General features: G+C 36.4%; 1 protein-coding gene and 1 long non-coding RNA gene across 26 annotated transcripts in view; one reads left to right on the top strand and one right to left on the bottom strand.

Annotated features, from left to right (window-relative positions):
- BAZ2B (bromodomain adjacent to zinc finger domain 2B) overlaps positions 1-23,183 on the top strand; it is a 463,153-nt gene that overhangs the window by 337,777 nt on the left and 102,193 nt on the right. For 21 of the 23 annotated variants that reach the window (XM_064287090.1, XM_023542904.2, XM_064287092.1 and 18 more), the window contains 3 exons: positions 11,377-11,565; positions 16,562-16,729; positions 17,457-17,650. In XM_064287090.1, coding sequence (XP_064143160.1) covers positions 11,377-11,565; positions 16,562-16,729; positions 17,457-17,650 — 551 coding nt within the window. The remainder of the gene's footprint in view (positions 1-11,376; positions 11,566-16,561; positions 16,730-17,456; positions 17,651-23,183) is intronic. The other 2 variants (XM_064287084.1, XM_064287085.1) reach the window with 1 other exon arrangement.
- The window catches only part of LOC135231548 (uncharacterized), a 125,658-nt gene continuing 114,657 nt past the window's right edge, over positions 12,183-23,183 (bottom strand). For 2 of the 3 annotated variants that reach the window (XR_010322308.1, XR_010322310.1), the window contains exons 3-4: positions 17,430-18,051; positions 12,183-16,720 (exon numbers count right to left, since the gene is read on the bottom strand). This is a non-coding gene — a long non-coding RNA (uncharacterized LOC135231548). The remainder of the gene's footprint in view (positions 16,721-17,429; positions 18,052-23,183) is intronic. The other variant, XR_010322309.1, reaches the window with a different exon arrangement.

Consider the following 23,183-nt stretch of genomic DNA (forward strand, 5'->3'; position numbering starts at 1 on the left):
CCCTCTGTGGGTTTCCCTATGCCTGTGAAAATTGTTCATCATTCAATTATTCAGGCTGAGATGGGTCTCTATCTCTCTCTCTCTCTGCTGTTTCCTTGTTTCTCTGATTACCCCTAGTCTCCAGTGGTTCTGTCAACTTTAGTCTCTATACTCCAATACTTCAGGCTTTCTGCTACCTGAGCTGATCATAGGGAGAGAATGCACTTAGTTAAAGACAGCATCAAACTCAACAGATCTGCTGTATGTATTTTCTGTCTTTTAGGAGTATACTTCTTTACATCCTATGACAGCTGTTTCGGAAAACTCCAGGAGTAAAACCAAACCAAACCAAACCTGTTGCCCATTGAGTCGATTCTGACTCATAGTGACCCTAAAGGTCAGAATAGAAGTGTCCTTTAGGGTTTCCAAGGCTGTAAATCTTTATGGCAGTTGACTGCCACTTCTTTCTCCTACAGAGCAGCTGGGGGGTTTGAACCACAAGTGTTTCTTTTAACAGCAGAGTCCTTTAACCACTGCGCCACCAGACCTCCTACCACCGGAGTACCTCTCCATTAATGTGCATAGCATATTTGTCAGCTAGGTATTTAGACAGTTTATGTTTTGAATTTGGGTCTCATTCCTTCTGTGGTTTGCTCACTGTCAGAAATTCCTTTTTAAATTTCCAGATGTTTTCCCAGCCCTGAATTCTGACCCCTGGCACCTTTAGTTGATAAGCCTGGTATTTTTTATTCCATTGCTTTCTATGATTGTAGCTGTGAGGGTAAGGCAGCATTGTCAGGCAAGAAAGTCACAAAGTTGCACTTCTCACCTGTTCTGTTTACCATTTTTCAGATTAAACTTTCCTCTGCTTCTAGATGCTTTCCAGTATCTTTAGGTTTTCGTTTTATTTCATTTTTTTAATCCAGTTTTTATAATTATTGTCTGTGGATGATTCACATGACCACTTCACTACTCCTTCGTATCTAGAACTTGTCCTCCTAAAACCAGATCACTTCTCTTTTAAAAAATTTTTGCTTAAGACTTCAGGGGTGACATCACATTTCTCAGACAATGGCGACTGGTTAAGGGAATGTGCACATGATGCAAGTCAGACTAGTCAAAGTTAATGAGACTCCATTTTGGGTTTTTTATTGGAGCTGGTGAGGAAGCATACCCTTTTTTCATACAAACCTGGGAAGAAGGTCCTATCTGAGGATGGAGCTAATAAAGAGGAAGCAGAGCCAAGAGAGGAGAAAGAAATTAGATTCTGGTGAGCCTTCAGTCAGGCTTCTTCATGCAAAGTAAGCCTTTCCCAAGCTTTTGGGTTATATGAGTCAATAAATTCTCTTTTCAGTTAACTATTTTGAGTTGGGTCCCGTTTTCAACCAAACTGATACATTTGGCTGCATACCCTCCATGATCTGGTCTCTGCGTACTTCTTCAAACTTATCTAGTACTGTTTTCACTCTGGCCCACTATGTTTCAGCCTTACTGAGCTTTCAGTTATTCAGATACACCAATTCTTTCTCAACTGAGGATTTCAAACTTGCTTTCACCCTACCTGGAAGATCTTCAAAAGGGTGATTCTGTCTCATGCTTTGTCTCAGGCTAAATGTCCTGGGAGATGTTAATTAGAGAACTCTCCTCTGATAATAGTGTCTAGGTAATTGCTCCATTATTATCTATACCTGCACCTAATAATCTTCTCCATAATACTTTTCACAATTCATAATTATACACTTGGTGTTGTTTTACTTATTTCTGTATTCTGTGCTTAAAGGGCAAGGACTACATCGGTTTTGTTTTTTTTTTACTAATAATCATCCCATTTAGCTCCTGGCATAAAATACATGTTTCAGAAACAGTTGTTAGAGAAAGGAAGAAAAGGGTAAATTTGTATGATTAGGACTTGAAAATTAGATGATAAATTAACTGATTATTAAATTTCCTAGACTGTGCTGTGCTTTGCTCTGATTATGCAAAGTAACTAAGCAGGTTTTAGTTGAGGGTGTACATTATTAGTCATAGGATGTGGAATCTAAAAAAAGGAAGTAGGTCTGTCAGTTGACCTTAGTGAAGAGGCAATGTCTGAAAACAAAACCTGAAAATCAGAAATTATGATTTGATTAAAACCCATTGCTGTCAGGTCAATTCCGACTCATAGCAACCCTTTAGGACAGAGTAGAACTGCCTCATAGAGTTTCCAAGGAGCACCTGGTGGATTCAAACTGCCGACCTTTTGGTTAGCAGCTGTAGCGCTTAACTAGTACACCACCAGGGTTTCCATGATTTGACTAGAACTTCTTATTTAAAAGGTAACCAGATTTAAGTTTACATCCTATAGAGAATTGTCAAGGGGATTAGATGATCTTGCCCTTAAAATAATGAGGGATTGTGAATAAAGCCAAAGTTTCATTTTAATACGATGAGTATCAATGTTATAGTACGAACTAGTATGACATTATTTTCTTTTTTAGTTGAGTTGTCCAATATAGTCAATAAAGCCAAACTGTGATTTTGACTCATGGTAATCCCATGTGTGTCAGAGCATAACTGTGCTCCATACGGTTTTCAGCGGCTGGTTTTCTGAAAGTAAATTGCCAGGCCTTTCTTCTGAGGCAGCTCTGGGTAGACTCAAACCTCCAAACTTTGGTTTACCAGCCAAGCACATTAACTCTCGACACCACCCGGGGACATCTCCAGTGTAGTAGATATCCATAAATCCCAAATAAAAGCCCCAAGTTTTCAGCTTTCTGGCTTTTTCAGTGGATTTATTTTATGAGGGGTTTGATAGTAAGGCATCAAATATTTTTGAAATATTAGTCTACCTAACTTTTATGAGTAGAACTTTGTAATTTTAATTGAGGATTTTAGCAATAAATTACTGAAGAAAGGTTAATGTCTTCAAGTTAATTAAATACTTTAAAAAGTAAACTCAGTATGTTTTTCAAAGGTGATTTTTATAATTTCTGTTCATTTTGGGAAAACTGAGACTTTTTTATTTACTGAAATATAGGTAATACAAGATTTTAGATTTAGATTCTACTTAAAGTTTTTTTCCTCTGTTTCAATGTTAAAGGAAAGTACCCCTTCATTCTAATACAGAAGTGTATATAAAATAGTGTGTCTTCTATCATTTTTATCTATGAACTATAAATCCTTTCATTAAATCTAACAAAAATGCTTATTACAAAAGAGAAATCATTCCTGTCTTTTAAGAACAGTTGTTTTCCTGACTATGACACATCATTTACTGTGCTGAATCAAGAGCTTCTTCAGTGTCCAGTGTTACAGAGTGTCAGCTTTTGTTCTCAAGGTTACCTTAGGCTTTTTTTTAAATAATTTTTATTGTGCTTTAAGTGAAAGTTTACAAATCAAGTCAGTCTCTCACACAAAAACTTATATACACCTTGCTACAAACTCCCAATTACTCTCCCTCTAATGAGACAGCCCGCTCCCTCCCTCCACTCTCTTTTCGTGACCATTTCACCAGCTTCTAACCCCCTCCACCCTCTCATCTCCCCTCCAGGCAGGAGATGCCAACATGGTCTTAAGTGTCCACCTGATCCAAGAAGCTCACTCCTCACCAGCATCCCTCTCCAACCCATTGTCCAGTCCAATCCCTGTCTGAAGAGTTGGCTTTGGGAATGGTTCCTGTCCTGGGCCAACAGAAGGTCTGGGGGCCATGACCACCGGGACCCTTCTAGTCTCAGTCAGACCATTAAGTCTAGTCAATTCCAACTCATAGTGACCCTATAGCACATAGTAAAACTGTCCATAGGGTTCCCTAGGCTGTAATCTTTATAGGAGCAGATTGCCACATGTTTCTCCCGCAGGGTGGATGGTGGGTTCAAAACATTGACCTTTCAGTTAGCAGCTAAGCACTTAACCACTGTGCAACCAGGACTCCTAAACCCACAACATATGTGTCATTAAATCAGCTTTTAACTACCCCAAAGGCTTTTAATAACATTGTGAATTACTTTTATAATTGAAGCGGAGAGAAATATTATATTTTTAATCATTTAAAGAATGACACCTGGTTGTCTTATCCTTTTAAAAGAAGAGAGAAACAAAGAAATGGAAACTACCATTTTGGAATTACCCACAACAGGTATTAGGAAGTGTCTCTGACAAGTGATAATAATTTGCTTCATGCAGTGTTTATAGAGATTAAAAATGATCATATGGCTCTTTCCTTCATAACCGTATTCCCTAGTAATGTTATGAAAAAAAAGACAGACTGTGAGTAATGCATCGCAAGTGTTCAAGGAGGTCCAGAACATACCTGTCTGGGGAGATTCAGAAATACTTTCTGGACGATATTATATTTGAGATGGTTAGTAAGGGTAACTGGGATTATAAAAGGTAGAAATCTAAGAGCATATAATATAGATGTGGGGGTCCTGAGGTGAAGAAATATATAACCAAAAATGCCATGGTGTTAAGTATTTATTGTGCTTCAGATTATGCTAGATGTTGGGGTTACTGAGATGACTAAGATTAAGTTTTTGTTCTTAAAGAGCTAAATCGTAGTATAGAATTCATTTACGTGGAGATGATAGTTTAAACAGTGGAAGCACATGAAAAAAGCATAAAGAGAAAAAAGAGATAGCTGGACAAATTGTTTAGTAATGCCTACATTTAGAAAGTAAAGAAAATCTGGTAAGGAAGAGAGAGTGGTATTATTGAGAGAGATAGATAAGTAGAACATCAAGGCAATACTATGACCTGGAGCTTAGAGTGGAAATGGGTTTTGTTAAGGAAGAGTCGCGCAGCAATGTGGGATGTATAAAGAGAAGTTAAGGATGGGAAGAGTAAAGAAAACATTAGTGGGATCTAATAAATAGGAAAACTTTGGTGACCTGACAGAGAAAATGGAAGGGCAGCTTGAAGCTCGGCACAACTGACAACAATTTAGACATGTGGGGAGAAAATAGGCATAGCAGGTGTAAGGCTTTTCTTACAAAGCTAGCGCTGGAGAGGTGGTGATGGAATCAGAGGGAAGAAGATAGGTTGAATGGGGGGGGGTTAGAAGATTGAGAGGGAGGGGTAAGGAGGTCAGAGGACACGCTAAGAAATAAGGGAGTAGAAAGGTGGAAATTGTGATTAGAGAATGAAGCTTAAGAGCTTGTGGTCTTGAAGGTAGTAGAATTTTGTATGATCAAATCCAGCATGTGACTTAATTGGAGTCAAGGAGGAATAAAAGGCCAAGTGGTAAAAAAAAAAAAAAAAAATAGAACCAGGGATTGATAAAAGAAGTAAGGCAAAAGGAAACTAGAAAGCATAACAAGTTTAAATGATGATTCAGACATCTTACTGTTCTGATTGAAAGCCTATAGAATCAGCCCCATAGATGTGCCTCTTAAGCTCTTAATGAGTAGTAAATTGATACATTTAACTAATATTTATTATATATCTACTGTGTATCAGATGGAGTTCTGGTGGCGCAGTGATTAAGCATTTGGCGACTAACCAAAAGGTCAGCAGTTCAAGTCCACCAGCTACTCCTTGGAAACCCTATGGGGCAGTTCTGGTCTGTCCTATAGGGTCTCTATGAGTCTGAATCAATTCCACAACAGTGGTTTGGTTTTTGCTTTTTGGTATTTTTTTTATCAGATACAGTTCTAGCTACTTGGAATATATTACTGAGTCCTTTTACATGAAGTATCAATTTATAGTATTGAAATATCAACTAACTTGTTTTATACATTATGATATTAATAAATATTGTACTATTTAAGTTTTATTCTATTGAAATCTATACTGTTTAAACTATGTTCAAAACATAAATTCCTTAAGGTCAAGGATTATGTCTTATTTATCTTTATATGTCAGTTACAGAGTATAGCACCTGATCTTAAGAGTTATGCTTAGGAAGTGTTGGAATTACTGAAATTATCAAATAACAGAAAATAATTCTGGGAGATTTTTACATGGAATTAGTATCTGTTATTAAGAAAGTGGCAGAAAAACCATACTAAAATACATGTAGTGATACAGAGCCTTTTAATGAGAAAGATATCCTTTTTTTTTTTTTAACATCACTGAGTTCTAAATTAATGTTATGAAGGCAAAATACAGTTAAGAGCTATTAAATGTAGTATTAAATTATTTCCTTTATGTAGTATAACTTTCCATATAGCAGAGACAGCCTGTAATGTGGATATTTTTGATAATACACGGCATCAGCAGCATTATAATGTTGCCTTCGTCTCTTTACTAAATGAATACAATGAATCTTTTCTCACCAGCAATAAATAGGCCCTATAGATTCCTTTTTTTTGGTAGATACAGTTGTCTCTTGGGTGCTTGGGTGCTTCTTATGTTTTAATTATTTCAACCAACAATTTTAGAAGAAAGAGTAAGAAAATGGAGCAATGTGGCCTTGCTTTGAACTACCATCTCTTGAATGTTTCCAGGTGTAGATTTTACTCTATTGTATACCAGTCCATTATTATTTTATTTTTTTCCATTTTAATCTATGGTGAATAAAGTTCATTTTTTTATTGAAATGTTCTACTCAGTTGCTTTTAGATGTCACTGTTTTCAGATTTAAATAAATGTTTTATGTTACCAAACCGTGTGTGGTTGGTTTTTAATTGTTGCCGTAAGCGTGATAACTTCATTTAGTTATTGCTTGTGTTTTCTATTCATGAGATTGTAAGATTTAGCTCATTTAGTTCTTTTATTTCAGTAATAAAATTCATGTTTTAACTATGCATCTAACAACATTCAGTACCAATTTATTCTTTGTTATAGAAATATTGGTCCCAGTTTTCAACCCTTTATAGTTTCAATCTGTCCTCAATCTTTATAATATTTAAATATTTTTGATAGTTTGGAGTTTATCCAGTGAATTTTTTTTTGTATTAAACCACTGCTCCGTTAACAAAGTCGTCATATATAATTTAAGCAGTATTGCTTTGTAAAATACAGATGACGAATGACTTTTAAAATCCCTGAAACTATAATGCTGAATTCAATGTGGTTATCAAGAAAATTGATTAAGGAGGAAATGCAGCTGATCATACTGTGTGTGTAAATAAAACACTTGATTAAGCACCTTTGAGTCAGAATGTTGAATTGATTGGTGAGAACTGAAATTTTATATGTAATCACAAGTGAAAATAAACACTGGTTCTTAAGGTAACAGCTCATTTTTTAGAAGAAACTAGCAGAGTTTTTGAGAATTTTCCAAAAAATAAAATAAACACAGTCTTTCTGGTGGCTTATCACTAGTCTTAAAGGAAGTGATATTTGAGTAACCATCTTTGTCCAATTTTATTTTGACTCAACTTCAGTGCTAATGTAGTTTAGTACTCTGGTAACACCAAAAAACCAAAACCAAACCCACTGCCATCGAGTCGATTTCAACTCATAGCTACCCTATAGGACAGAGTAGAACTGCCCCATAGAGTTTCTAAGGAGAGCCTGGTAGATTTGAAATGCTGACCTTTCAGTTAGCAGCCATAGCGCTTAACCACGACACCACCAGGGTTTCCTCTGATAACACGAAAGTGCCAAATTTACCAATTTTTTGTTTAGGCTTTGATGAACAGAAACAAGGATTGGCTGACAAAGAGAAGACACCCGAGTGTGTGTCCCTTCCTTGTCCTTGTCACTCATAGTTTCTTTGTGGGCTTTCCATGTAAAGATACTTTGAGGATCCCTGTGAGATGTAGTTAGAGCTTTGTTGTAGTGGGAGCATTACCCTCAATCAGAACTGTTTACCTTATAGACTGATATAAGACATACTTGATGCAATTTATTTAAATCTTGCTACTTTAATTAAAAATACAGGGCATTTCAGTAAAGAACATAGGGTTTCTATCAGTCTCTGAGGGCAGACTTTGATGTTTTTGAGGATTATCTCTTAGATTTCAGGAAACATAAAAACAAAGAGGAAAGATTTGGTTTGATAACTAAATCTAAAAAACCCCATTGCCATCAAGTCAATTCCGACTCATAGCGACCCTATAGGACAGAGTAGAACTGCTCCATAGGGTTTCCTAGGCTGTAAATGTTTATGGAAGCACAGTGCCATATCTTTCTCCCACGGTTAGGGGCTGGAAGGTTCAAACTGCGGACCTCTCAGTTGGCAGCCAAGCGCTTTAACCAGTGCACCACCAGGGCTCCTTTTTGGAAAACTAAATGATAACAAAAAGTATGCTTATTTTTTACTTATATTTTTTAATTTATTCAAGTATATATTGTGTTAAAAGAAATTAAACTGCAGTATGTAGGTAGTCAGGGCTGATGTAAACAGGAGATAATAAGGGGGCCTTATTCTGATTTTAACACAGAGCACAATACTTTTTACATATTAACTTTTAAAGATATTTTGTTCTCCTGAGCTCTTTGCTAAGTAATTGTATCCTGACTGATAGCCTGCCTATGGATTGTGGAGTTTTGAATTCTATGTTCATAGTTACCAAACTGTCTTTGTCATGTAGTTCTACTATAACAAAAATACCACAAATGTATGGCTTTAACAATGAGAAGTTTATTCTCTCACAGTCAAGTAGGCTTCAAGTCCAAATTCATGGCGTCAGCTCCAGAGGAAGGCTTTTCTCTCTGTTGACTTTGGAGGAAGGTCCTTGTGCTGCATCAGTCTCCTCTTGGTCTGGGAGCATCACAGTGCAGGAACCTCAGGTCCAAAGGACGCGCTCTGCTTTCTTGGTGGTAGGAGGTTCCCAACTTACTGCTTGGTTCTCTTTCCTTTTATCTCTTGAGAGATAAAAGGTGGTGCAGGCCACACCCCAGGGAAGCTCCCTTTACACTGGATCAGGGATGTGACCTGGTAAGGGTGCTACAATCCCACCCTAATCCTCTCTAACATAAAATTACAATCTCAAAATGGAGGACAGCCACAGAATACTGGGAATCATGGCCTAGCCAAGTTGATACATTTTTGGGGGGTCATAATTCAATCCATGACATTCTACTCTTTGGCTGCCCCAAAATCACATCCTTGCGACATGCAAAACATATTCGTCCTATCATATCATAGCAAAAGTCTTAACTCCAAGTCCAAAATCCAAAAATTCCTCTTCATCTGTGAAATCTAGAACACAGTTTATCTGATCCCAAAGGTACAATGGCAGAACAGGCAAAAGCTAGACATTTCCATTACAAATGGGAGAAACTGGAGAGAAAGAAAGAATAGCAGGCACCAAGCAAGTAAGCAGAACACATTACATTAGCCCTCAAGGCTTTGAAAATAATTCTCTGTTCTCTGAGACAATTTACACAGTGGCCATGCCCTCCAGACTCTAGGGTATTGGCCACACTCTCCAGATTCTGAATGGAGGCCCCTCAGCCCTCCTAGTCCATCTGAGTTGCGACCCCACCCTTAGAAACACCAGAAATTGTGGCTCCACCCTTTGAAACCCCTGAGGTCATGGCCACACCTTTTGAGACTGGGGCAAGTCCACTTCTTGTGCTCCTTGTCTCTTCAGCTTCTCTTTCCTGGTTTCTTGGCCTCTTAACTCCTCAGCCTCATGCCCGCATCTGCCCTGCTGGGGCAAGTGTTCCAAAGCTCTGCAGCTCCACTGATAAATGCCTGGAGGCACTCCACTCTGCCAGGAAGCCTCCTGCACACAGGCACTCAGCTGTCCCACTGTGAGGGTCAGCTCCAGCACTGTCTGTGGCTGGTCTCCTGGTTCTGTTGCTGCTGGTTCTCTGTTGCTGCCGCTTCTCTGCTGCTGCAAGTTCTCTGCTGCTGCTGGCCCTCTGTCACTGCTGCTTCTCTGTCCATTCAGTTTCGAAACTGCTTCCACATTTTAGGTACCTGTTAGAGCAGCACACCACTCTCACGTACCAAATTCTGTCTTAGTCATCTAGTGCTGCTATAACAGAAATACCACAAGTGGGTGGCTTTAACAAAAAAAGCTTATTTTCTCACAGTAAAGTAGGCTAAAAGTCCAAATTCAGGGCGTCAACTCCAGGGAAGCCTTTGCTTCTGTCAGCTCTTGAGAAGGTCCTTGTCCTCAATCTTCCCATGGTCGAGGAGCTTCTCAGGCGCAGGGACCCTGTGTTCAAAGGATGCGCTCTGCTCCTGATGCTGCTTTCTTGGTGGTATAAGGTCCCCAACTCTCTGCTTGCTTCCCTTTCCTTTTTATCTCTTGAGAGATAAAAGGTGGTGCAGGCCACACCCCAGGGAAACTCCCTTTACATTGGATCAGGGATGTGACCTGGGTAAGAGTGGTGTTACAATCCCACCCTAATCTTCTTTAACATGAAATTACAATAAAAAATGGAGGACAACCACACAATGCTGGAAGTCATGGCCCAGCCAAATTGATACGTACATTTTTTGGGGGACAAAATTCAATCCATGACACAAGCCAAGGAACCTTAATTACTTCCTGAAAGTAAAAGGAAGATTTCCAACTATTTAAAAAATTCTTCTGTCAAATCCCCTCAAAGTATGAAAAATAAGTTGTGTTTTCTCTATTATAGCACTCCAACGTGGGGCTGTGACACTTGCTACCACGTTCTCTCTAGGGTAAAAGTGGAGATTGAAAAATAACACTCACTTCAATTGATGGTCTTTTTTTTAACTTTGATGGCCTTACCATCAAAGTTTGAAAAAAAAAAAAAAGGTTTTTACATTGATAACCACCCGTGAATGCATTTGGAAATATAACTTTATTCATTAAATCTTTGGTACCCTGTCCATTGTTTCATTAAACTAGAAAATAATCACTTTGTGGTATCAACTCTTCTCACCTAAGGGGTATTAGACAGAGCAGAGTTCATCATACCATGGTTAGGGGCTATGGCTGCTAACTAAAAGGTCAGCAGTTTGAATCCTCCAGCCAGTCCTTGGAAACCCAGTAGGGCAGTTCTGCTCTGTCCTGTAGGGTTGCTGTAAGTCAGAATTAACTCGACAGCAATGGGTTTCGGTTACATTAAATCTAGGAACTCTTTGCCTAGAATGTATTATAATTTGGGTAATGACATAGTAACAGATTTGGGACCTATTTCATTGGTTTTCAACCCTAAATTAATGGGAAGTTTTTTTTCCTTATTAATAAAAAAGTTGATAATATCTTAATATACGTGTATTAGCAGAAAATTGGCCTCACTTCTTCAGGTCAAAAACTATTTTAATTAGTGAGAATTATTTGCTTAAAACATCAATTCCCAAATCTTAGATTGAAAGTAAATATGGTTATACCATTCACTTTAATTAATAATTTTTAGAGTACTTTCATGTTTTTAGAAACATGTTATTTTGTAGGATTTGAAGAGCAGAAATGCAAAAGAAAAATGTAAAATAAAAATTTCGTAGACAAGAAATTATTTAAAATTTTAACTTTGAACGCTGAAGTCAGATAAATCTTATTTGTTTTTATAGTGCAATTTTAAGTGTGTTTTTTTCCCTCCCAGGACATTTATTCAGAGCAGCTGGGGATCAACCGTTTAACCTGTCCACAGTGTCGAGTGCCTTCCCAATGGTCAGCCACCCAGTCTTTGGTCTACATTCAGCCAGCTCAGGGCATTCAGAATTTGGTGGTTTGGGAACACTTGGTACACCCACAGCCTTAGCCGCACATCCCCAACTAGCATCTTTTCCAGGTAAACATCTGTTACAAACAGTGTTTAAGGAAAGGAGGAAAGCTTGAAAATGCTTAGGCAGAAATTTGTTTTTAAAATTGAAAAAACAGAACAGTCTAATGCCTGGTGTAAAATTCTTGTGCAGGAATTGACTAAATCCTATGTATCATATGCAAAAACAAAACAAAGCACACTATGTGTGCTAAGCAGCAATGCTGTTAATTATCCAGGTGTTTAACTAAGAAATAGGCATCTGTCACAAAAGAGAATAATTAAGCCAAGTTTTTCTTATGCTTTTTATTAAAGTGTAGTATAAAAGGATAAAAGTGTACATATTGTAAGTGTGCTCTAGATTAATTTTTCTTAGCACTTATTGAAATTTTTAAAAATTTATGGTGGGAAACTAATGTCTTTCATTCTGATAATGAATTTTTTTACACTTTTATTTTGGGTCCTCATTTCTCTGCACTTTGTAAGGAAAATAAGCTTGACCTTAAATTTCTATACTTTTTCGTATTTGATCAAAACAATTACTGAGTAGTACCTCTTACATCTTACATAGCAAGAGACCCAGTATTATCCCAAATTCTACAGATATGAGGATTCATGAGTTCAGTAAGGCACTAGTTAGTGTTCAATTTAGATAAGCATATTATACTTTGTCCTGTTATATTATCTTGAAAGTCCAAATTTAAGTGTGTTTTCCATTGGTTAATCTTATTTTCATCAATTTTAGTAAAGAATGCATATGTTTTAGTGTATATAAAATAGTTTAAACTTTAGAGCATAATTCTAGAGACAAATAGATCTGAGCTTAAATCTGGCTCAGCTCCTTCTTAGCTGTATGACCTTGGGCAAATTATCTAACCTCTCAGCCTCAGTTTTCTCATCTGAAAAATGAGGATGATAATAATAGTACCTGCCTTATTGGGCTCTTGTGAAGATTAAACATTAGCCAGGTTCACTGCCAAATACTGTGTCTGGCACACATAATTAGTCCATAATTTGTAACTATCATTATTATATCCTTTTGCCCACTTTCATTGCTCATAAATTGTCAAGTGCTTCTTTGAAAGGAAATAGTTATCTATATGAATATAGAAAGAACAGATGGCTAAATGTAGATTTCAGATACTATATCTTGAGTCATATCATTGCTTTATTTCAGTTGTCTGGGGGAGAGGAGGTGGTGGGAAGGGCTAAAGGGAGTAGTAGATAGTTAAAATGAAATCTTTAACATAAAATTTGCTTTAACTATATTAATAGAAATTTAGTGGGTAGCATGGCTGCTTAGCAAGGTGAGCATTCACCAGATATTTGTTGAAATGTAGAATTGCTGAATAAAAATCAAAATGGATAATAGTAATATAGTTACTGGTGTCTATAATATTTTTTACTGTTTATGGTAGTTTATTATGGTTTTGTTTTTGAGCATTTGTTTCACTGTAAAATGGAAATATTTTTATTACACTACTATCCATTAAAAGAAACCCTGGTGTAGTGGTTTGGTTAGCTACAGCTGCTAACCAAAAAGTCTGCAGTTCAAATCCACCAGGCACTCCTTGGAAACTCTGTGGGGCAGTTGTACTCTGTCTAAATTATACAATGATTATTATATTACTGAGATCAAATACTTTCTATACTGGCATGATAGGTAACAAGTAAAAAATTACTCATCTGGGCTTCAATAATTTTGCCATTTCTACTGTACGGAAAAAAATGAAATAGCTTCCCCAGCCTACATAAACTCTTCACTCTTTCATTTATTGTACAAAGTTTTTTGAGCACCTACTATGCTCTCTACCCTAGGCTAGGATCTGAGGAATACACCAATATACTAAATGCCCTTACGGTTTTTAGAGACGGATAAATGATTACAAGACAGAGTCTTTAGTGGTAAAATTGTGCCCATAACAGCATATTTATTTTTTGCCAAATAGATGGAGACCATGTTTGTATTTAGAAGACACATTCTGTTTAAATTGTAGAGTTGGGCCAATAACTGTTAAATATAAATCGTCTATATTTGGCTTTATTCAGAAAGGTAATAAAAAATGCCAAACATTTGAAATTACCTAATAAGGAAATAAGGACACACAGAAAGACACTATTAGAAATTTTAAAATAGGAGTAGGTAATTTACTTTTAAATCTTATGTACTTCTAAAGTATTCTGCTTTTCAGAAAATTTGAATCAACAGATAGAAAATTATCTAATAGATCCAAAAACCAAACCAAAACCATTGCTGTTGAGTCAATTCTGACTCATAGCGACCCTACAGGACAGAGTAGAACTACCCCACAGCGTTTCCAAGGAGTGCCTGGTGGATTTGAACTACAGACTTTTTGGTTAGGAGCTGTAGCTAACTAAACCACTACACCAAGGTTTGCTTATAAAGAATAGTAGTATAATAAAAATATTTCCATTTTACAGTGAAACAAAATTTCATGGTAATTTCTTTTAAAATATTCATAATTTTAAGTCATTATATTTTTATATTATCTTACCATAAATTTTTGTGAAGTACCTGACTCAATCAAGCATGAAAGATTTTAAAATTCTCTGCTCTATTTTCTATTTTCAAATTCAGATTCAGTATAGCCTCTGAAATACTAGACTATTTCAGTTGAACATGATTAATGTTGCTACTATGCTGTTACTACCCTTGAATACACTTAGCAATTCATCATGTGTTGATTTATGAAATCTTTATTTTGAACATTTCATTTTATCAACAGGTTAGTTTATGAGTAACTAAATTTCATTTTTTTCCTAAATTTAGAAATAAATGAACTCATCACTCAAAAAAAAATTATATTACTTCTTCTAAAATCATATCTCAAATATTTGTAAAGTTTCTAATAAAAAGGTCTACATTTTTATCTTTTTATTTGATTAGTCTTATTGTTTTTTATTTTCCTCTGTGGTACGAGCTTATTTATAACACACACATTTTTCCATTGTTTTCTCTAATCTCTGTTATGTGCTTATTCATTATTGGCATTCTGAAATACATACTTATGTTTTTTCCTATTTGATTATGTCTAAAATACTTGAATCGTATGACACTTTCGTTACCATACCACTTTCTTGGTTGTTTATAAAGTCTATAAATTCAGTTGTAATGCTTTAATTACACAGACTCTGTGTAAAATAATATAAATATCTTTGGGAAACCTCCATCCCAAATTATTAGTTATGTGGAGCCTAGTTTTCAAATCTATAAATAGCAATAGATTCCAACTGTGTAGATAGAAACCCAGCGTACACACTTTTTCCCCTATCTATATGCAATTCTTTCATCTAAACAGTGAATAAATGATTGATGCTTTTGTACAGTTATTCTTGGTTCAGTTATCATTTCAGGCACTGGTGAATATACATTGGCATCACTTCATGAGCCAAGTCTTCCTGCAGTGCAAAAGAATAGCTTTTGCAGTTTTCTGCATACATTGTTTTTTTCGACCTTCCAGAATGACAGCTACCATGAACATTTCACTTTTTTGTTGTTGTTTTATACTGGATTTTGCCATTAGATAATGAAAGTGCACATCACTTTGCAGAATACTATTTTTAGTTAAGGATATTTCTAGAAAAACTTTAAAGATAGTATAAATACAATATGCTGACAATTTGGGGTTTTTCCTATATTATTTTTTTCTCTAATTTCCTTGTGCTTGTTACAGTCAACGAATATGCCATAATTTTTGGAAAATTGAACTAAAAGATGATAACTGATTTGGTAACCTAGTGGCTTAGGCAGCTGGAGAAGATTGGTTTCAAGATTTTAAATGGGACAATACAAGACTCTCTTGGATTATTTTCACATCTCTTAATCTTCAGCCTTTCTTTAAAAATATATTATTTAAAATTTGGCTTGTCTTCTTTTCTAAATGTTTTAAGTAAGAGCCACTCGTTCAATATTTAAATTGTATTTGATGATTTGCTACCATTTAGTCATTTTATCTCAATAAAACAATCATTGTTATCTGTAATTTATGAGAGGAAGTATAAATAAAATTCAGGCTTTCTTCATTAATTTTAACAGATGAAGCTTTATAATTCTTTTCTATTTTCATGTGGATTTGTTTGTTTTTTCAATCTTTGAGCATGTTTCAATTCTTATACCCCCAAAAGACTTATTGATTTTGCTTTATGTATATTTTTCATTGACTGTAGAATATTTTCTTTCAGAAATCCATTTGAAATACACTTCATTATACTAGTCTTTGCACTCTTATTGAGACCACCTGAATGATCAGAGCCAGATATACATTGTATGTAATTGGAGGAAATTCTTAACAGAGATCATAGTTGTAACCTTACATTCTTAGGTTTTAAAGTAGGTTGGTGTACAGGCAGTCCCCGCATTTACAAATGTCAGACTTGCATACAACCTGTAGTTCTGAACTAAGCCCGTAAAGCCTATTATATTAAAAATTCGAGGTACATACAAATGGGTGCTAATTTGCGATGCACATCAAAACATTATTATTATTATTATTACTGCATTATTATGTTAAAGATATTTTAGTATATCTGGAAGTGTTTCTTTAATGTTTTTATACATAGAAAGGTACACTATATACTGCATACTAAGACAAACATTTGACTGGCATTAGATACAAACTGTACCTCACTGTTCGACTTACGTACAGATTTGACTTAAAGACAGACTTAGGAATGGAACTCATATACGTTACGAAAGAGTCAAGTAGTCCTTTTATGTTCCCAGTTTTATTTTTAAAACCATGGACTACCTTTGTCTTTTATAAGCTTGAACTCTAGAAAGCTGCTAAGTGAAGATCCTTGGATGCTGTCTTAATGAGAGGAATGATAATAAGCATGTAAATTCTAATCAGCTGTTTTAGAATGATGATCAGAATTAAATATAATTCAGCAATTCTGTCCCAAGATGAAACTTGAAATATTTTTTTTTTCAGGAATAAAACATAGAAAGCAATTGTTACATTAACTAGAAAATTAATGCAAATGTTTTTATTTGTTTGGTTTTAAGGTGCAGAATGGTGGCGAACAGCAGATATTCCTACTCGTACAGGGGCAACCTTCTTTCCACCCTTACTGGGAATTCCACCACTGTTTGCTCCTCCAGCCCAGAATCATGATTCTTCTTCATTCCATTCAAGGACTTCAGGAAAAAGTAATCGAAATGGTCCTGAAAAAGGTATCCATTAATACGTAATACATAAGTGATGTATATAAATCTTCCATTCCAATACCTATTTTCAGTGAGTTCAGGCTTAATAACATTTCTATGGAATTGTGCTAGGCACTGTTATATTGTCTTGCTTAATACTTACAATAGCTCTTTGAGATTTGGGGTATTCTTATTTTGCGGCCAAAGTGAAATGAGTTACTCAAGGAAACGCTGCTTACATATCAATGTGGTACCATTAGAATTTAAATCCAGGCAGTCTGACTCCCAAGTCTATTGCTTTTCCTTCTGGACCCCATTATCTTCCTATATGCAACCCAACATAGTATGTTGAATTCTTCAATTAAGCATTTATTTTACTAAAAATAATAACTCTGTTTTTCTTTTAAAGTGTTCATTAGTGATTTTGGAATTTATAGCTGCTTATTAATAACTGGTGGCATAGTGGTTAAGTGCTACGGCTGTTAACCAAGAGGTCGGCAGTTCGACTCGGCCAGATGCTCCTTGGAAACTCTACGGGGCAGTTCTACTCTGTCCCGTAGGGTTGCTATGAATTGGAATCGGCTCGACAGCAGTGGGTTTGGTTTTGGTTTTATTAGAATATCATTTGAAAATTATATTAGCATTTTTAGATGACTTATTAATGTCTTTTCATTTGACTAGTAAGTGTTTTGGAGAGTTTTAAGGGGAAATATTTTCATTTAATTACCTTTTTAAACGTGTATTTTTTTTCAAGGTGTAAATGGGTCAATAAATGGAAACAGTACATCATCTGTATCTGGTATCAGCACATCTGTACTATCCACTACTGCTTCAAGTTCCACGGGACAAACTAAAACTGTAAGCTCAGGTGGAGGAAATCGAAAATGTAATCAGGAACAAAGTAAAAGCCAGCCTCTGGATGCTAGAGCTGACAAAATCAAAGATAAGGTAAGTTAGTCTATGAAGAACAAACATCTAACAGATCTTACATAAGTATTGAAAGCACCAGAATCTGTGGATTAATATCTTATGAATTAGCAATTTACGGTTTTGTAGATTTTTTTCTTTTTTGGTATTGTACTAATGTTATATATTTTTAAAAATTGAAGTTTTCAGCACAGAGTAAGACAAATAGTAATTTTAGCTAAAATTTGTGAGAACTTACTACAGACGAGCTCTGCTCTAATTGCTTTGCATGTAATATCTATTTCAGTCCTCCTCATATCGTTATGAGGTAGGTATTGTTATGAGAAATTGTGAAACACAGCCTCAAAACAGTTAGTCAGCAAGTAGCTAAGCAAGGATTTGATGCCAGGCAACTTGACTCCAACTTGACTCCAGAACCTATGCTTTAAAAGAAAAAAAAAAAAAAAAAAGTTTTATTATGCAAAGGAAAATTTAAATATACAAAAGTAGACAGAATAGCATAACAAACTCCCATGTACCCATTATTCAGCTTCAGCAGTTATCACCTCATGGCCAATTTTATTTCATTCATATCTCCAACTGTACAAATTATCAATGTATTCCTTCTCAGTTCTAAATTCACCCTTTTCTCTATTACTAGTTGATACAATGTTAGGCTTTGTCAGTAGAAGGCCTTGGAGGAATACTGGTTCCAGTGTTTTCTTCTTGCTCTTATGCTGGGGCTGCCAGTGTCTGTCTCACCAACTGGCAGCTTCCCTATAGTGGTGTTCAGGAGACCGCCTGGTGCAGACTGTCTAGGGAGTTTCAGTAACATCCCAGTACGCAGCTTTGCAGCGAGTTTTGCTGGCACACCAGTGGGCAAATTTCCAGCTAATTTTACTGACACCCTAATGGCAGGTTCCCAGCAAGCTTCTCTGGCACCCCAGCAGGCCGTCTGCTGCATACCAATCTTGGCTTCTAGCACCTTAGTTAGCTTCTCTACCATCCAGTGGGCCACAGCTACATCCTCTTCAACAAAGTGTGAATCTCAGTCTTGGGTGAGTTGGAGGAGGGAGGATAGAGGAGAAAAACCCTCTTTTAAGTTTGCCTTTATTTTCGTACTCTCTTTTAATCCTGCAATCATTGGTGGTTCTCTAAATCTGCTATTCTTATATTCTTTAGAGATCTTTTTACTCCCTTAGTAGCTAATACTCTGTTGTTATTGTTATTGCTGTCAAGTTGATTCTGACTTATGGTGACCCCGTGTATGCAGAGTAGAAGTGCTCCATAGGGTTTTCAAGGCTGTAACCTTTTGGAAACAGATCACCAGGCCTGTCTTTCAAGGTGCTTCTGAGTGGGTTCAAACTGCCAGCCTTTCGGCTAGTGGTTGAGCACTTTACCATTTCTGCCACCCAGAGACTGTAAATACTCTGCTGTTAGTTAATTATTTTTTATGTTAAAATTCTCCTGTTCAATAATAAAGGGCATCTATATAAAAAATAAAAAACTAAATTTTTTTTTATTATATTAAAAAAGATTTTTTTTTATATATATATACAAAACCAACAGCCAACATCATTCTCTACAGAGAGAGGCTGAAAGCATTCCCCTTGAGAACAGCAATAAGACAACTCCTATTTAACACTACTTAACACTGTGCTGGAAGGCCTAGCTAGAGCAATAAGGCATAAAAAGGAGATAAAGGGCATCCAAATTGGTAAGGAAGAAGTAAAGTTATCCTTATTAGTGGATAATATGATACTATACATAGTATCATAGACCCAAAAGACCCCACAAGAAAACTACTGGAACTAATAGAAAGATTGGAATTCTTAGGCACTGCTGGTGGGAATGTAAAATGGTACAGCCATTTTGGAAAATGATATATGGCACTTCCATAAAAAGCTATAAATAAAAATACCATATGATCCAGCAATCCCACTCCTGGGAATATATCCTAGAGAAATAAGAGCCGTCGGATAAATAGACATATGCACACCCATGTTCACTGCAGCATTATTCACAATAGCAAAAAGCTGGAAACAACCTAAGTGCCCATCAACAGATGAATGAATAAACAAACTATATAGTACAGTCACAGTGGAATACTACACAATGATAAAGAGTAATGATGAATCTGTGAAACATCTCACAACATGAACAAATCTGGAGAGCATTATGCTGAGTGAAATAAGTCAATCACAAAAGGACAAATACTGCATGAGACCAATATTATAAAAACTCATGAAAAGGTATACACACAAAAAGAAACAATCTTTGATGATCACGAAGGCGGGGGCGGGGGGGGCGGGTAGGAAAGGAAAGCACTAACTAGACAATGGATAAATGGTGAGTAACTTTGGTCAAGGGTAAGACAGTACAAAATACTGGGGACATTAGCACAACTTGACCAAGGCAAGGTCACAGAAGCTTCATAGACACATCCAAACTCCCTGAGAGACTGAATTATTGGGCTGAGGACTGTGGTCTCAGGGGACATCTAGCTCAGTTGGCATAACATAGTTGATAAAATGTTCTGCATCCTACTTTGGTCAGTAGCATCTGTAGTCTTAAAAGATTTGAGTAGTCATCTAAAATACTTCATTGGCCCCACCCCACCTGGAGCAAGGAAGAATGAAGAAAACTGAAGACACAGGAGAAAGATTAGTCCAAAGGACTAATGAACCACAACTACCACGGCCTCCACCTGACTGTATACAGCACAACTAGATGGTGCCCGGCTACCACCACTGACTGCTCTGACAGAGATCACAAAACAGGGTCCCAGACAGCTAGAGAAAAATGTGGAACAAAATTCTAACTCCCCAAAAAAGACCAGACTTACTAGTCTGACAGAGATTGGAGAAACCCCAAGAGTATGGCCCCAGACACCCTTTTAAATCAAAGTCGCTCCTGAGGTTCACCCTTCATCCAAAGATTAGACAGGTCCATAAAACAAACAATAATAAGCACAACCCAACCATGTATACGAGACTAAAGGGGCACACCAGCCTAGGGGCAAGGACTAGAAGGCAGGAGGGGGCAGGAAAGTTGGTAATAGGGAACCCAAGTTCAAGAAGGAAGGAGTGTTGACATGTTATGGGGTTGACAGCCAATGTCACAAAACAATACATGTATTAATTGTTTAATGAGAGACTAATTTGTTCTGTAAACCTTCATCTAAAGCACAATTTAAAAAAAATTCTTCTGTTCACATTACTAGTGTGGCTTCTGCCTCCTGACCAGGCTCTGTCTGATATAGTATTGGTACCAAGAGCAGTATGGGTAGACATATCATTAGAAATATTTCTACATGTATTTTTTTTAAGTACATGTTCGTGCTTTTAACCTCTACACTATCCTACCTCTTAGAAATAGTGCTAAAATCTGGTTCAATTAATCAGACATGTGCAAGACTTTAGAGGCATAAATATGATAGTCCCTGTCCTTAGTTCTAATGAGCAACCTACATTGACATTCCTAAACAAAATCAGTGTTGCTAAAATAAAAACTATGACCAGGAGCAGGTACTAAAAACTTACAGAAAGACCTTTTAATGATATAAGATTCTCATAATGATATGAGACAGATTCTGAGGAAACAGATGTCTATAGACAGCTAAGTAGAAATAATACTTGAGAGAGATTGGTTGTCAAAGTGAGGGATACTAATGGAAATCAAAACCACAAGGAGATAGCACTTCACACCCACTAAGATGGCTATGATTAAAGAAAAAAGAAAGAAAGAAAGAAAACAACAGGTGTTGGCAAGGATTTAGAGAAATTGGAATCCTTGTCCATCGCTAGTGGGGTTGTAAAATGGTATAGCTGCTGTGAAAACGTTTTGGTAGTTTTTCAAAAAGTTAAACAGAATTACCATACTTTTACACAAATGAACACGTACACCTTCTACGTTTGTTTGCTAACCATACCCACCCCCCCCAACGAGGTATTTTCACAAGCAACACTAAGCCAATTTTTTTTACATGTTGCTGTAAAAAATATTTAGAATACCCCACTTACGAAAATACCTCGCAGGGGGATGGCGTGGTTGGCAAACAAACTTCAAAGGTGCGTGTTGTTTGCTTAAAAATATGGTACTCTGTGATCCAACAGTTCCACTCTGGGTATACACCCAAAAGAACTGAGAACAGGAACACAGATACTTGTATAACGGTGTTCACTACAGCACTATTTATGATAGCCAAAACGTGGAAATAGATGAATGGATAAATAAAATGTGATATACACACATACACACACACAGTGGAACATTACTCAGCCATAAAGAGAAATGAAGTCATGATACATACTACAACATGAATAAACCTTGAAAACACGTTGAATAAGTTAGTTACAAATAATCAAACTGTATGATCCCACTTACAGGAAATATCTAGAATAGGCAAGTGTATAGAAACCCAAGTTTATTAGTGGTTACAGGGGCAGTCGGGAGTGAGGGGGAAAGAGACTCGTTGCTTAGGGGACACTGAGCTTCTGTTAAGTGTGATAGAAAAATTTAGAAATGGATAGTGGCAGTGGAGAGCCCTGGTGGAACAGTGGTTAAGAGCTCGCTGATAACCAAAAGGTCAGCAGTTCGAATCTACCAGCTGCTTCTTGGAAACCTATGGGGCAGTTCTGCTATCCTGCATAGGGTTGCTATGAGTTGAAGCCGACAGCAACAGGTTTTGGTTTTTGAGTGGTAATGGCTGAACAACATGATGAATGTAATTAATGTCACTAAATTGTGCATGTGAAAAATGTTGAACTGGCAAATATTTTGTTACATATATATTTACCACAATTAAAAAAAATTAAAGGTAACAACAAAAATGAAAGAAAAAATGAGGGATATAGAACTTAAGATTTCAGAAGTGCTGCATTTTTGTATAACACATGATCTGGCAGGAGTTTGTGGTAGTAGGTGTTCAAGTAAAATGGAGATGAAGTAAAATGGAACTTAGGAAGAAAATTCTCTATATTTTTACCCACTAATTTTCAGTTTTAAGCTTTTTAAAAATTTCTTCATGAGCCCTTTCTATGTGTAGTTTGAAAAAAATGTTCCTTAGCTAATTTTGATCTCTCTTTTTGCGGGCGGGCGGGGGGCGGTGTGGTTATTTAACTCACTAAGTCCAATTCCCTCATATAGCCTGCATATGTATTTAAAACAAATATAGATATTTAAAATCAAGTAAACAAAATAAGTCTCAGGCTAAAATACACAAACATTAAGCCTATTTAGAGATTGTACAACTTGAAGAATGTCAGCAATGTCACTGAATTGTTCATGTAGAAGTTGTTCAGTTGGTGTATGTTTTGCCATGTATATTTTCAACAACAACAAAATAAATTATTAAAAAAAAATGCAGAGTCTTTGCACACTGTCAAAGTATGCTCTGCAGACCATCTGCATTAGAACTACATTAAGCACTTGTTAATTGGATCCCTGTGCCCCTTTTGGAAGTGGAACCCAGGAATATGCTGGTATCAATAAGTTCTGCAAATGAATCGTACACACCGTAAAACCTTAGAACCAAGACCTCTAGAACAACTCCTGATAAGTGTAGACCCTTTTT

Source organism: Loxodonta africana, chromosome 6 (assembly GCF_030014295.1).
Source record: "Loxodonta africana isolate mLoxAfr1 chromosome 6, mLoxAfr1.hap2, whole genome shotgun sequence".
NCBI lineage: Eukaryota > Metazoa > Chordata > Mammalia > Proboscidea > Elephantidae > Loxodonta > Loxodonta africana.